The sequence below is a fragment of the Mizuhopecten yessoensis genome, unplaced genomic scaffold (assembly GCF_002113885.1).
Source record: "Mizuhopecten yessoensis strain PY_sf001 unplaced genomic scaffold, ASM211388v2 scaffold10919, whole genome shotgun sequence".
In the NCBI taxonomy this organism is placed as follows: domain Eukaryota; kingdom Metazoa; phylum Mollusca; class Bivalvia; order Pectinida; family Pectinidae; genus Mizuhopecten; species Mizuhopecten yessoensis.
This window is the reverse complement of record NW_018408787.1, coordinates 185,185-200,515: the sequence shown is the minus strand read 5'-3', so window position 1 is coordinate 200,515 and position 15,331 is coordinate 185,185. Positions and strand designations below refer to the sequence as shown.

Sequence of the window (15,331 nt, the reverse complement as noted above, 5' to 3'; positions counted from 1 at the left end):
AAATACCAAGCCTGGTAAAAACCTGTCAAACCATGTCAGGAATCTCTGACCACAGTACTCTACTGATTCAGACATTCAACCAAATTATAACACACGAAAAAGAAGAAAATTTAATCATTCAAAAAAACAAATGTGGGTAACAAGTCCAACTATGTGCTGAAATTGTAAGCAAAAGTAGAGAAAATGTTAGGTCGTTATGGGATAAACTCATAATTGACATCACGAAAATAATGTAAGATCACATACTAGTACCATCAGAAAGACATCAAGTCGGCGAAGCCCACTATGGCTAACCCAGATATTATCAAACCAAATGATGAAAAAAAATCCATCTATGCGAAAAAGCAAAGAAAACGGGATAGACAGAGGACTGGGATGAATACACATTATACAAACAAATACACAAAAAAGCAACAAGGAATGCACCCTGGAACTATGTGAACACTATCCTGGAAACATCACTAAAAACAGGGAATCGGAAACCTTTTTGGAAGTACCTACAGTCAAAACGTACAGACAATATAGGCGTATCACCGCTATAACATCACGGGGAACTACACCAGGGCAGTAAACCAAAGGCAGGACTGTTAAACCAACAATTCAAACCAACGTTTATAAAAGGAAATTAACAAGAGGAACTACCAATATGGAAGGTCCTCTGTACCCAAAAATAAGTAACATCAAAATCTCAGTAAGAGGCGTAGACAAACTACTTGCTGCACTGTACACAAACAAGGTAAGTGGACAGATGGGCTTCCAAACAAAATCCTGAAAGCATGTGCCAATAAACTAGCACCAGCGTTAAGCAACATAGTTCACTGAGGTTTAGACAAAGGAGAATTACTAACATCACCCCAATATTTCAAAAACGGAAACAAACATGAAACCGGAAATAACGGATCAATCTCTTTGACAAGCGTATGTTGCAAAACATTAGAGCATATCATTGTAAAACATACCATGAACCACATAGAGCAACACCACATACTTACCCCACTACAGCATGGTTTTAGGTCTCGCCATTCTTGTGAAACTAAACGTGTCGTCACCATGCATCATATCGTGAAATATTTGACAATAAAACTCAAACCGACCTCATCCTTTTGGAAATCAGTAAAGCTTTCGACACTGTCCCTCATAGAAAATTACTACATAAACTGGAACATTATGGAACCCAAGGAACTTTTCTTTCCTGGATAAAAGCGTTCCTGCCTGACCAAACAGCAAGGTCGTTTTCGTGTAAACGGTCAAACCGGTCGGACCACAGTTGTTCGTTTATTAAATAAGGTAGGACCTAGTAATCTGATGCTGCTTTTAGGCGAGCCTTGACAAAGACTTGCAAGGCCTGCATATACCTAAAATTGTTACATTTATAAACGGTAAAACCGGTTGTTCCGCATAAACGAACAGGCCCTATTCGAGGGCGCAACCTCGTCAACAGTTAGAGTAGACCCCGGCGTACCACAGGGCACAACACTAGGACCACTACTGTTTCTCCGTCACATAAACGACCTTCCATCTACAGATCAGTCCGCTTGTTACGAATGCATGCCTGCTGTACAGAAGCGTAAAATTGATCACTGATCAGATACAGCTACGTAAAGGACATCCAGTCACTACAGGAGCGGCCAGCTCAATGGAACTAAATGAATGCTATCTCGTGAGAATCCATCAATCTCGACAGCCGAAAGACTACTTTTACTCTATTGGGACACACATATTGGAACAAAATAACACAGCGCGTAGTTTGGCCTCCTGATCAGTGACAACCTTAGATTTGCATCACATATTATCATTATAGCAATATAATAATAAAAGGTCTATGTTGGTATGTACCACTTCATCACAACCTAGTTCGTATGCGTCTCATAGTGGTTCACACATCATTATCCGTGGTTATAGGGCCTTTGCAAACAGCCAATATCTGTCTCAACTCCCTGGAGAACAAACAGCCGGTGCTCACAGCTAGCACACGTAGTCATTTACAGCTGAGTTGACTGGAACGGGCGGAGTTAAGTATCTTGTTCAAAGATACAACACATTGCCGTGCCGTGACTGGAACCCGGCCGCAACCCTCCGGGCACGAGCCCGGCGTCCTACCACTACCGTGTCTCCTTGGCAAACAGAGCAAACTCTACATTAGGAGACGACGAAAATCAAAACGTCCACCCACCTTACCAGATTGCCTCTAAAACCTAGAACTCTAGCAACTAGAAACCCATGGATATTGATGTATAATCTACCAAATGAGTGGTGACTACTTAGGTTAATATGATCCCCGGTTATTTGAGTTTGCTAATTGTTTACAGATTTCAGGTTCACCGAGTGTCTTTTAACAAATCAAAAGTAACTGATAAATATTTTGTCATCATGATAACCAATTATACCGTTGAAACTAGTGCGAAAATATCATACAAAAAGATTTACATGAAGACTCCTGAAAACATACATACGAGTTCTAGAAGGATAAATATCTTTTTCTTCCCGGATAAAACACGCAGGTCAAAATCAAGTAAGTATATATGCGTCCCCAAAATATCATCAAAAGCATTGGCCGTAATATCCCATAAGGAAATATAATAATTCCCAATGAAATGTTGATAGCGACCAGAAAATTTGAAGTAATTTTCATCAATCTGCTTTCCACAAAACCTTTTATGGATCGCTAAGATCGAGTTCATCAATGTATTTCGTTTCATTTTGCCAGTGATTCGCTAAAATGAAAAATAATAAACTTCTTTGGTTTTAATGAAAAATATTATTTTGATATACATTTATGCAGATAAAGAATTTATATAATTTATAATAATGACTATCGGCGATTGTGGGGCTTTTCAAGAGATTTTATTATATTTTAATTGAAATGTCCAAGTGAATATCCCATTTATTTGTGTGATATGAAGGTTGATGTTATTTATCATGCTCATTAATGTGTCTTGTTGTTTTTGTCGTCACTACCCTGCTTCTCGCTATGAGGACGTTGTATTACTTGGATCCGACCTAGATTTAAATGGCGGGTGTCGTAGATAAAGCAGAATTGTTTGACCTCCTGGAACATGAAGGTCTTCATATAATTTGTATCCTTTATTGTTAATTGTGTTGATTTTGAGTCAGGATTACCTTTACTTTTCATTATTCTCTGTTTTCAAAAGCAATTAAGTGCATATTTCATTATATAAATTGTCTTTATATAAAAATATAGATAATTTTTCAAATGTATTCGTGATCGTCGCATAAGCGTTTAAATCGTTTTCAACCTTTTCCGCTTTACATTGTATGTGAAGCTCAATACTCAACAGCAGGAAAACGACAATTGAAAAGGTAGGGTTACTCAGCTACAGAACACGGCTCTAATACAAAATATCACCGACAATCAACACCAGGATACCATAAGTCAGCTACAGAACACGGCTCTAATACAAAATATCACCGACAATCAACACCAGGATACCATAAGTCAGCTACAGAACACGGCTCTAATACAAAATATCACCGACAATCAACACCAGGATACCATAAGTCAGCTACAGAACACGGCTCTAATACAAAATATCACCGACAATCAACACCAGGATACCATAAGTCAGCTACAGAACACGGCTCTAATACAAAATATCACCGACAATCAACACCAGGATACGATAAGCCGGCTCCAGACCACACTCCAAGCACAAACTTTGATCAACAATCAGCTTCGTCAGCTGCAGGCCAACAGGGGATCCGCGGTGTTTACACGTTGGGGGCGAAGGGACTGCCCCGCTAACATAACGTCCTTTGTCTATACGGGATATGCCGGAGGTTCCTTGTACACGGACACGGGGGCAGCGGCCGAGTACCTGTGTATGCCCTCTGATCCTATATGGGGCCCACATAAGGACCTTGTCTACGATGGTCCCTGGGTTGGTTATGTATATGGCGCCGAGTATGAAGATGCTGGTGTGGGTGTTTTTGGCATGATGGATAGTATGCATGACGTACCTTGTGTCGTGTGTGTTGTTAACCAGTTTACCTCCTCCCTCATGTTTCCCGGGCGTACCCAGTGTTACCCTGGCTGGGCTGAGGCTTACCATGGGGACCTGTCGTCCGGAGCTCATTCTGCGGCCGCAGCCACTCAGTATGTATGTGTGGACCAGCATCCACAGGCCCTCGAAGGGGGAGGAAACAAGGACGAGAATCGGAAACTCTTCTACGGCGTTAAATCGAAATGTGGACCCCTTCACTGTCCACCTTACGAGGACAATAATTATCTCTCGTGTGTGGTTTGCTTGAAGTAAACCTTTTTCGGGGATGGAATCTGGTCTACATATAACTAACCAATAAATCACGTTGAGATGCACGTCTTGTTCTTCCTGTCTTGAGTGTTTATTTTGTATTTGTTCATTATCAACCTGTGTTAGACTCGGACGAGACGCACGGAGTTTCATCCTCTTTGATCCCCTGATCTGATAACTAAACGTATGTGAAATGACTCAAATAAGTTACTCTCTGACGCTTATTACTAAGATTGTTCTCATCTACTGCGACAAGTTGTATTTCCTATTTTATAGACGTTAGGGATGAATTCACGTTTATCCTGACGGGGAACCTTGTTGAATTCCGGATTTTGAAGATTTTCTAAAGCACTGCATTTAGGTGTCTTTATTTTCAATATACCGACTACACAGATGTGGTAGAGGTTTGGTATCCTTGTTACAATTTACATACAGGGAGTTATATAAACAAGGTGACCAACCTCCACTCCTCAGAAACCTCTGGTTTTCAACGGATTCTGTTTTACTTCGGGCTATTTGAAAGTTTTTAAGTCAATGAATGAAACTTTGCAGCAGAAAATATTTTAACTGTTGTCAACCCGAACAACTAATTGACGGTGACCATTTCATTTTCAATGACGCTTTAATGATACTACAGGTTCTGTCCACTGAAGTAAAGAACCCTTTATCACTTCCAACAGTGCAGCTAATAATAATATAAAGAGTATCCACACACTAGCTATAAGGAACCTCTCAGTGTTCCATCGATGTATGTGGCACGTGTTACGGAGTATCTGGGAGGAACATGGTCATACACACGAACGCTCACAGTATCTTAATGTGTTTCAGTTCCGAGTATTCTTCAACTCATGATTTATGGACATCGTATGCCATAAAATGAACAAACAAGAGGTGATTTGACAAAAGCATCGATGGGTTTATTGCATACGGTTTAACATAGTATGACATTGGCAGAGTATGGTTTCAATCTACTTATCTACAGATTATAACACATCTTAAATAATGACTTAATTGTATGTGATCGAGGAATATCCTTCTAAGAAATATTGCAAGTACATGTAAATTGCAGGTTACAAATATTTCGTATTTTTGTCTTTGCTGGACAATGATTTTGGACAAAAACATCAGATAAACATATACAATTTGACGGGTAGCATACTATAGAAAGGGCCTGGTCTTACAGTTTGACGAAAAACAAACCTTGGCAATGTAAACGTAATCTGGAATAAGAGGACAATATAAGGTAGATGCATATTTGATCAGATTTCTATTCAGAAGTACGATTTCTTGAGATTGAATCAGCTCTCACCATACAGCAACTATTGCCAAAGACTATTTCAAAGATAGCTGAAGAGTCCAGGTTCTAGAAATAATATTATGCGTAAAAACGCCAATGGCGATACTTGGTACAAGTCAAAAAGTGCTTACAGTACCAGTAACATCATATACATGTAAACCTATTTTGTATGGACCAGTCTGATACATCTACATATATCTTCCACAAACTGGTAAATAATTAAATTGTACATGATGATGATTGCAATCAAATATAAGACACGTTTTAACAGACATTTATCCGTATCACTATACTTCACTTACCGGGGAAGCACTCCCGAGTTGTTACAACGTTGTCCCATATAGGATTCCCCTTACTATTTATATTGTTATGTATAACTTAAACAATGAGGAACCTCTTAGAGGTCAAAGTCTTGGGGGCAGTATCACTGTCTTGGTGCTGAATATACTACATAAATGTAGCTGTTTATACCGGGATAGGAAATATATTATTAATACCTAGCGGACTGACCCAGTGGTGATATGCTGTGTACCAAACTCTGAAAGTGACACAACACACAACAGTGTCAATCTGCTACATGTAGTCGGCTACCATGAATCACTTTTATACAAGTAAAAATAATGATTAAATATAACAATGATTAATTACAAATCAATAATCAGAAGGGTTCATGTCACCTTTATTTTATGTCGTTTTCCTCACTTTTTTTGCATTGCTTGGGGAGGCAATACATTCATGGTTTCAGTTATAGGGGGCTACTGGGATTGAATTGAAATCTTGTTATAAAAATGTACTTCCTAGCATTATGTATGATTTTGCTCGACTCCAATATTTACAAAAACATGATTGGAAGTTTTTCTCAGTCTATCTATCATGACAATCTGTAATTGATGATCATTACTGATTGGCCAATTAGTCAACATCATCAGAACAACCCAGTTTGGTTAAAGTAGATGATCTCATCAATCAAACTACAGGAATGTCTGGTGCAGTGGTTAAACACATATTTACCTTTAAATAATTTCAAAAGCGGTCACAAGAAAGACTGCAATCACATTGACACATAACATAACAAAAATATTCAAAATTTCTGCATCAAAATACGTAACCTAGGTCAATGATTTTTTCCCAACTACCGACCCAGCACCTCTGATTAACTAATCTTACATTGTATTGAGTAACTGAAGAGAAAATCTCCACCAGGGTGACACATATCCAACTTGTAATATTTCCCTTTTCTCTGCATTGACACTATATAACCTTACCAAACAAAATAGAAAGATATCAGATCATAATTCTCACATAATGCCATGGGTGTAGTGATATGAAGGACGTGTCCGTGACGACATGAAGAACTGTTTTGACCGATGATCAATGTAACTCGCAACAATTTATGTAGTTATGTTGTATAGAAGTTGAATATCCTCACGATAGAATATGTTGATTAAATTGTTTATTTTTTGTTTATTTCACAAACTATATGTTGTTGCCAGGAACGATTGCGTGTACTCGTGACGTCACAAGAACAAGTACCATTGACACACAGCGCGAAATTTGACTTTGAAATGTGATAACAGGTTGGAAAATAGAAGAAAAACTTAAATTTAAAAAAATGTGTGTTATTCAATTTGTCTTCAATCCTGTGAGAATTATACGACAATAACTTTCAAAAGAAGGCAGTTTAATGCTTAATAATTGTTAACAATTTGTACAAATTATATGATTCAATAATATCACAAATTGCTGCTCCCTCATACACATTGCAAAAAATGGGGAAAAATCCATACTAAATCAAAATGAACCAGGATTTGATTGGGAATTAAAACGTTTTAATACAGTAGTATTTTAAATGTGTCGTTCTTATAATTTGTTCTTTCTGTTTCCTTATGATAATTGCATTATCAGTATGAACTGTAGATATCCCACTAAATGTAATTTGTAACTATGTTTTGCGGGAGTTATGTCTTTTATCCCACTGAATGTAATTTGTAACTATGTTTTCCGGGAGTTATGTCGTTCCAACAGATAAGACTCTGTATGAAGATGGGTAATCTATACTGGTAAAGTCATACAAAATATTACTAATACATGTATGAGCAATCAGGTAAATTCACTCCTGATGCTATCCTGAAATAACTTTCCAGCAACTTTGCACTGAGATAAGATACAAAATATCTTAGTTGCAAAACATGGTAATATCAAATAGCAATGCTTAATAAGACGACACAATGTAATATACTTTGTGTTTAATTTAAGAAAAGCGTGTATTTTGGTACATACACTAGTATGGTAATGTATATATATTAACTGAATGCAATCTAAATAAAATGTTACCATCTTTCCAACTTTACATCTAAATTACAATTGTGAATGGAAGTGTTAAAATGGTAGCTATGTTATTTTCACCAACACCTTATTATTGTGGTAATTTTCTGACAGAACTAGACATGCACTGCACTACCCACAACAACAATCATGTTCATGTGTACCATTAAATATAAGACAGCTATTATAACATTATAATTGCCCTTGTCAATATTAAAAATAATGCTACTTGCTACTGTGACAATACAACAAAGACATATATAGTAAGTGTTAAATTTCACAAGCACTATTATAATGAATATGTCAAATAACAGTTTTTTTTAAATTTCTAACTTAACCCTTTCACCACTGTAGATCATAATGGACTAACCCAGATCATGCAATGCATGGTAGAGTTAACTAAAGTTACATAACGGTGAAAGGGTTAAGTACTGTCCATTGACTCATCTATTATATGACTGATAAAATAAGTCCTAAATGAAAGACTGCTGTACGAAACAGAGCTTTGGCAATGATTTCATCAATCTTTATAAATATTTCACAAATTTCAGTTATTCTTGAAACAGGTCATCAAGTTCTTCATATATTCATGAGAAACATGATTCCACTCACAATCTGGATTTATATACGTTGTGTGACATCACAGTATCACCTTAATGTCTATAACGTCACATTTTAATCTAACATCACAGGCGGTGATACACATGGTACGTATGAGGCGATACACAAAATTAGGGCTGGTTGTTTACACTGTATAATGAAGTAGTCTTGTGATAAATACATAACATACACTTGTGATCTAACATAAAAGCCACACACAATAATGTTCACCAGGGCCTGCTTGTTTAAGGCCCATTCAGATTACAATTTACAGATTACAAATTAATCTCAAACATTTTGAAAAATATTGAAGTTGAAAACTAAAACTAGACGTATAGAGATGAGATTCAAACTTATTATCTGGATTCAAAATAACATGTAAATTTTCACAGCTATCCAGAATCTAAATTACAGAAGTATATGTAAATTTTCACAGCTATCCAGAATCTAAATTACTGAAGAATATGTAAATTTTCATATCTTTCTTATTTAAAAGCAGCAGTTTGAAAATATGTTTCACTACTTGTTAACTCATTCACCCCTGAAGACACATTTGAACTCTTCCAATTCAATGGTTGGAATATTTCATTGTGAAATTTCAGGGGTGAATTAATGTGTTAATTAGCTAACGATGATTTCAACAATTTGGTCCACCAAGAATCAGTTGTTATCAGCTTACCAAAAATTTAATCAAACATTTCTTATCAAGTAAAATTTAAAAAATATTGCATGGCTGCCAACCAAAGAATACTATTTCTTATCCATATATGTTTTAGATTGAATTTCGAACCCAAGCATATATGGATTTGAAATAGTATTCCTAAGAAAAAAAGACACCAATTATTATGTTTCTTTTTCAGCAGTAATTCTCAAACAGTTTGTTTTTAAAAATTGTGTTAAAGACTCTTTAACTCTTTAACCTTTGAAGACACACATTTGAACTCTTCCAATTCAAAGGTTAGAATAGTCCATTATGAAATTTCAGGGGTGACAGAGTTAAGCTGCTTAATTAGACGATGATTAACCAGGCCAGCTTTCCTTTCACACCTGATAGTATTACCTGTAATGACAACTATTATTGGGTCAATCTTTATCTCTATTTTCTTTACCTGTCCTGATATTTATATATTTTTGGGTATATTTTATGAAAGAATTATCTCTTTATTATCAATCTCATTATGTGATAGACAATAAGAAAACTCTTCAACCTAAAAAAACCCCATAAAACAGTAATGAACTTCTTTAAACATATTAATATAAATTTCCTAATGTGATGGATATTTTTTGGCAAAATATTATTTCACGTGAATCACTGAATTTCTGATGTTTTTCGGTTAAACTGGTAAATATAAATGAATTTTTGAACAACTGCTGATGTGTATCTTGTAACTAACCAGTGATCATTTTTAACGGCTATTAAACACCCCATTGAACAAGTTACCACAGGTAAAATATAGCAAGACACTGGAATATTACAGAAACAAATGTATTTTATTGACATAATGTAGAGAGTCCAACTACTCTGTTTTGTATCTCCAATGAAGGAGAGTTCCTATTTGTGTGGCATTTTTGACTTGAAATTGCTTGCCAATTCACAATAACAATGGGTTAAAAATGAAAGAAAGACTTATTGTATTTTTTTTATAGAAACACATTAAGCAGGTTTACGTAGCATATCCAGTGGACCGTGAAATCGCTAAGCTATTATCATTCCGTAGTATAACAGTTACTGTTTTTGTGTAAATATACAGGTTTAACAAAATATAAACAGAGATAAAGTGTTTGACAGGACTCGCCTCCTTAAGAGCTCTATACTTTTGACAATCCCTTTTATATGTGATTTTATTTTTATTTCATTTTTCCAACTTTTTTTTAAAATTAATGGCTGCTGTTCACAAAGCACACTGACTAGATAAGTACAATATTACACACTTTTCCCTATTCCTCCAGACAACCTTCACACATCTTGGTCAGATCGGAGGACTGTACATTTATCTATACACTAGAATGATTACAGGATCTGTACAAACCTGAAGGATCCAGGAGTGGTACAATTATTTTCACGATTTCACGACTGACCTACGAAGAACCACCAACATTTTTTTTATTATTCTCTTCTTTCATCATCATTAGTTTATTTCCATATTACCTTGTGCAATCATAATCATGTTTGGATTACTGAGAATATATCCATAGCAACCTGTCACATCTAGGATGTGCAGTATGTACACTATTCACATGAGTGTGTGGAAGATTGGAAAATTCCTCTCTGAGAGGTATTGAATAGGAAAAATATATGCAGCTCAACTGCTAAATAATCAAGGTCCTGTCCAGGGTTTAGCTCTCAATTCAATACCAGGAGGGTGAAATCGCTTATCTTCTGTAAACATGCATGAAAGAATACTTTATAATGATGTACATTTCTAAATATCGAGTATAAATATCAATTTTCATGAAGGCTAAAACCTGCCATCATCTCATGTACAGCGTTGATACATTACATTTACTACCCAAATCATGATATCATAAGTCATTTAAGACAAACATTTCTCACACACGTATGAGAGCGATAACTCTCGTTCATGAAGCCTTCCATGACAATGTCTGCTGAGTGGAGCTGTGTATACTGCTGAGTTTGGTTCATCTAATACAAACAATGTACCTGTTCACGAAACAAGTATTCAGACAACTGCTTGATCATCTGTATGCCTCATATACTCTATGTAAGTCTAGTTGTCTTTTTTCCAGCCGTGTCCACTGGTGGTGAACACAGGCCTATACGAGCGTCTAACAAAGCCTTCAATATTATTCACTTTAGGTAAAGATATCTATGTTCCGCTCTCCTCACTTACAGGATGTAAAAACTTGTTTGTATCTGTTCCCTAGTATAACCAGGTAAACATGTCCTCATACAAATCCGTACACCTCTACAACTTTACAGGTGAAGTCCTCTCCTGTACACAGCGGTTCGTTGTGGAAGGTGTCACACTTTTCGGTGCGGCAGTGCAGCAGGTTAGCGTCCAGTTGTATAGCTTCCCCGTTTCTGTGAACAAAGTCACATGTTAACAAATAATACACAACACAGTTACTCTATATCTCAATTATCTTTATGACATATACTGCATAACTTGGTTTATCACTGAACATAGCTGTGAAATTTCATCAAATTATTTTAGAAAATACGCCCATGTAAGGAGCAGCTGAATGATGGATTTAAGTAAATTAGAAATGAAAGCTTCTGGGGCACCTGTTACAGTGAACAACGAAACACATTATACTAACACAGAACAAGTCTGTAGCTCTTGTTACACATTTGTTAACATTTTGTTAAAATTAACAAGAGGCCCAATGGGCCTGAATCGCTCACCTGGTATTAATCTCACACTTGTAATCTTAAAAGTGGACTAAAATACAGCTACAGGCAGAATATCAGTGTTTGATTCATAAGAACCTATTAAAAGATTTAAACATATGACGCCTGTGACCTTGAATGTCCAACAAAGGCATCAGGTTGAACAGAGTTTAAAGTCTTCCAACCCAGCATGCTTTTGGCAAAATATCACAACCCTGGACCTATTGGTTATACAGAACAAGTCATTTAAAGATTTAAACACTGTGACCTTGAATATGTGCGAAGGTCATTCATTTTGACAAAATTGGTAGCCCTTCATCCCAGCCTGTTAATGACCAAATATCATCACCCTTGGCCTTTGGCTAATTTAGAAGAAGTCATTTAAAGGTTTTAAAGATAGTTGATCCCTGTGACCTTGAATATATGTAAAGGTAATTCATTTGAACAAACTTGATAGCATTTTATCCAAGCATGCTACTGGCCAAATATCATTATCCTAGGCCTCTTGATTATTCAGAAGAAGTTGTATAAAAGTTTTAAACATATTTGACCCCAGTGACCTTGAATATAAGTAAAGATCATTCATATGAATAAACTTGGTTGCCCTTTATCCCAGCATGCTACTGGCCAAATATCATTATCCTAAGACTTTCGGTTATTGAGAAGAAGTTGTTTAAAGGTTTTAAACATATTTGACCCCTGTGACCTTGAAAATAAGTAAAGGTCATTCATTTGAACAAACTTGGTAGCCCTTCATCCTGGCATGTTACTGGCCAAATATCATTATCCTAGGCTTCTTAGTTATTCAGAAGAAGTTGTTTAAAGATTTGTTAAGACAATTGACCCCTGTGACCTTGAAAATGGACGAAGGTTATTTATTTGAACAAACTTAGTAGCCCTTAATCACAGCATGCTACTGGCCAAATAACGTAACCCTATGCCTCTTAGTTAATCAAAAGAAGTTGTTTAAAGTTGTTTTTTTACATATTTGAACCCTGTGACCTTGAATATAAGTCAAGGTCATTCATTTGAACAAACTAGGTAGCCCTTCATCCCAGCATGCTACTGGTCAATTACCTTAACACTAGGCCTCTTAGTTATTCAGAAGAAGTTGTTTAAAGGTTTTAATATATTTGACCCCTGTGACCTTGAATATAAGTCAAGGTCATTCATTCGAACAAACTTGTTAGCCCTTCATCACAGCATGCTACTGGCCAAATAGCATCATCCTAGGCCTTTTGGTTATTGAGAAGAAGTTGTTTAAAGGTTTTGAACATATTTGACCCCTGTGACCTTGAATATAAGTAAAGGTCATTCATTCGAACAAATTTGGTATACCTTCATCCCAGCATGCTACTGACCAAATATCATTATCCTAAGCCTCTTGATTATTCAGAAAAGTTGTATAGAGATTTTTTTAAGACAATTGACCCCTGTGACCTTGAAAATGGACAAAGGTTATTCATTTGAACAAACTTGGTAGCCCTTCATCCCAGCATGCTACTAGTCAAAAATCATCACTCTGGACATTTTGGTTATTCAGAAGAATTTGTTTAAAGTTTTTAACATATATGACCCCTGTGACCTTGAAAATAGGTGAAGGTCATTTATTTGAACAAACTTGGTAGCCCTTCATCCTACTTTGCTTCTGGCCAAATTTCATCACCCTAGGCCTTTTAGTTATTAAGAAGAAGTTGTTTTAAGTAAAATATTGACACCGGACAACGGATGACAGACGACGGACGGACGGACGACAGACGCTGCACCATCGCATAAGCTCACTTGGCCCTTCGGGCCAGGTGAGCTTATAGAAACGAACAGCTTTCCCTCTACAAAGGATCACATTAGACAATCAGTGTTTCAGCGGTTACACACAAGCCTCCGACGTACACGCCTACTTACCCGCCCCCAATTGTCAACATAGAGTTATCCCCTGCCAGAAACATATTGGCAGTGTTTGGAATGTCCTCCTGCTGGAGACCCACCCACGAGTACTTCTGTTTCTTTGGGTTAAGTGTGAAGATAAATGTCTCTCCTGTTCCGAAGTACGATAGGTTTTTCGTACGATGCTTTCTGTCTCGCCAGTATGTGGAACAAAATGCTCCAAACACCTGCAAAGGGAAATAACTATTTATTAAAATTTTCACAGGAATTTGTTTGACAGCATACGTAGTGGTTAGTGAAATATCAACTGTGAATAAAATACGTCAATTAGAATTTTTAAGAAAGTGATTTCCTGACAAGAATCTAAGGCCTGTATTCATGAAACCGTTTTCATGCTAAAGCATGGACCATCTGTGCTCAAACTGACTTCCTTGTAAATCACTTAGTTGTACTGAACGTCACTGGAAAGTAGTGACTAGCTATTTAAGTGCTGTATAACATTGAATCACATATAGTGCTTCAGGTAAACATGATATAGTTTCCTGTCTATTATTTCAGCAGTTTGTAACCACAAACATGAGTTCCAGAACTTTACCTCGTCGTTTGTCGTTTTGATGACGATGAGAGTCGGTTGGTGGTCTTCCACACGAGTGTACAGTGTCATCAGACTCGTCCCGTGCTCCTCTGACGTATACAGCAGCTCGGGCTGACAGACGGCAAAACGGGGCGGCAGCCACGACCAAACAGTGTACAGCTGTGGAAACACAGATTACAATTATGATGTTTTCTAATAACACAACATTGTGCTGGTGATCATGCATAAAGTATCACTGACACAGTAAACCGTTGACATGGCGTGATCATACATAAAGTATCACTGACACAGTAAACCGTCGACGTGGCGTGATCATACATAAAGTATCACTGACACAGTAAACCGTCGATGTGGCGTGATCATACATAAAGTATAACTGACACAGTAAAAATGTTGACGTGGCGTGATCATACATAAAGTATCACTGACACAGTAAACCGTCGACGTGGCGTGATCATAAATAAAGTATAACTGACACAGTAAACCATTGACGTGGCGTGATCATACATAAAGTATCACTGACACAGTAAACCATTGACGTGGCGTGATCATACATTAAGTAGCACTGACACAGTTAACCGTCGACATGGCGTGATCATACATAAAGTATCACTGACACAGTAAACCGTCAACGTGGCGTGATCATACATAAAGTATAACTGACACAGTAAACCAAGGGGAACCACATCCACACACTGTTGTTAATAATAAAAGTGATCAGCAGATACAGGATACAACTGACACAAGTTAACACTGACAGTGAACTGATAGTTCAATGTACTACTGGGGGAGAATACAACCATATATCACTGGGGGAGAATTCAACCATATACCACTGGGGGAGAATACAATCATATACCACTGGGGGAGAATACAATCATATACCACTGCGGGAGAATACAATCATATACCACTGGGGGAGAATACATCCATATACCACTGGGGGAGAATACAACCATATACCACTGGGGGAGAATACAACCATATAACACTGGGGGAGAACACAA

The 15,331-nt window shown here is 36.9% G+C and overlaps 2 protein-coding genes across 2 annotated transcripts in view; one reads left to right on the top strand and one right to left on the bottom strand.

Annotated features, from left to right (window-relative positions):
* Window positions 1-646: 646 nt before the first annotated feature.
* LOC110463615 lies at window positions 647-4,275 on the top strand. Its single transcript, XM_021518366.1, has 2 exons — window positions 647-736; window positions 3,384-4,275. Exons 1-2 carry the CDS (start codon window positions 647-649, stop codon window positions 4,272-4,274), a joined length of 981 nt encoding a protein of 326 aa, XP_021374041.1. The 3' UTR covers window position 4,275.
* An 888-nt stretch (window positions 4,276-5,163) lies between these two features.
* Window positions 5,164-15,331, bottom strand: part of LOC110463658 — a 36,803-nt gene continuing 26,635 nt past the window's right edge. The window contains exons 9-11 of the mRNA XM_021518453.1: window positions 14,325-14,483; window positions 13,748-13,956; window positions 5,164-11,536 (exon numbers count right to left, since the gene is read on the bottom strand). Coding sequence (XP_021374128.1) covers window positions 11,401-11,536; window positions 13,748-13,956; window positions 14,325-14,483 — 504 coding nt within the window. The 3' untranslated portion in view covers window positions 5,164-11,400. The remainder of the gene's footprint in view (window positions 11,537-13,747; window positions 13,957-14,324; window positions 14,484-15,331) is intronic.

Coding starts and splice junctions, on each gene's coding strand:
- LOC110463615 (XM_021518366.1), top strand. CDS start 647: ATGGAAGGTCCTCTGTACCCAAAAATAAGTAACATCAAAATCTCAGTA. Junction 737..3,383: donor CTGCACTGTACACAAACAAG/GTAAGTGGACAG, acceptor AATCAACACCAG/GATACCATAAGTCAGCTACA.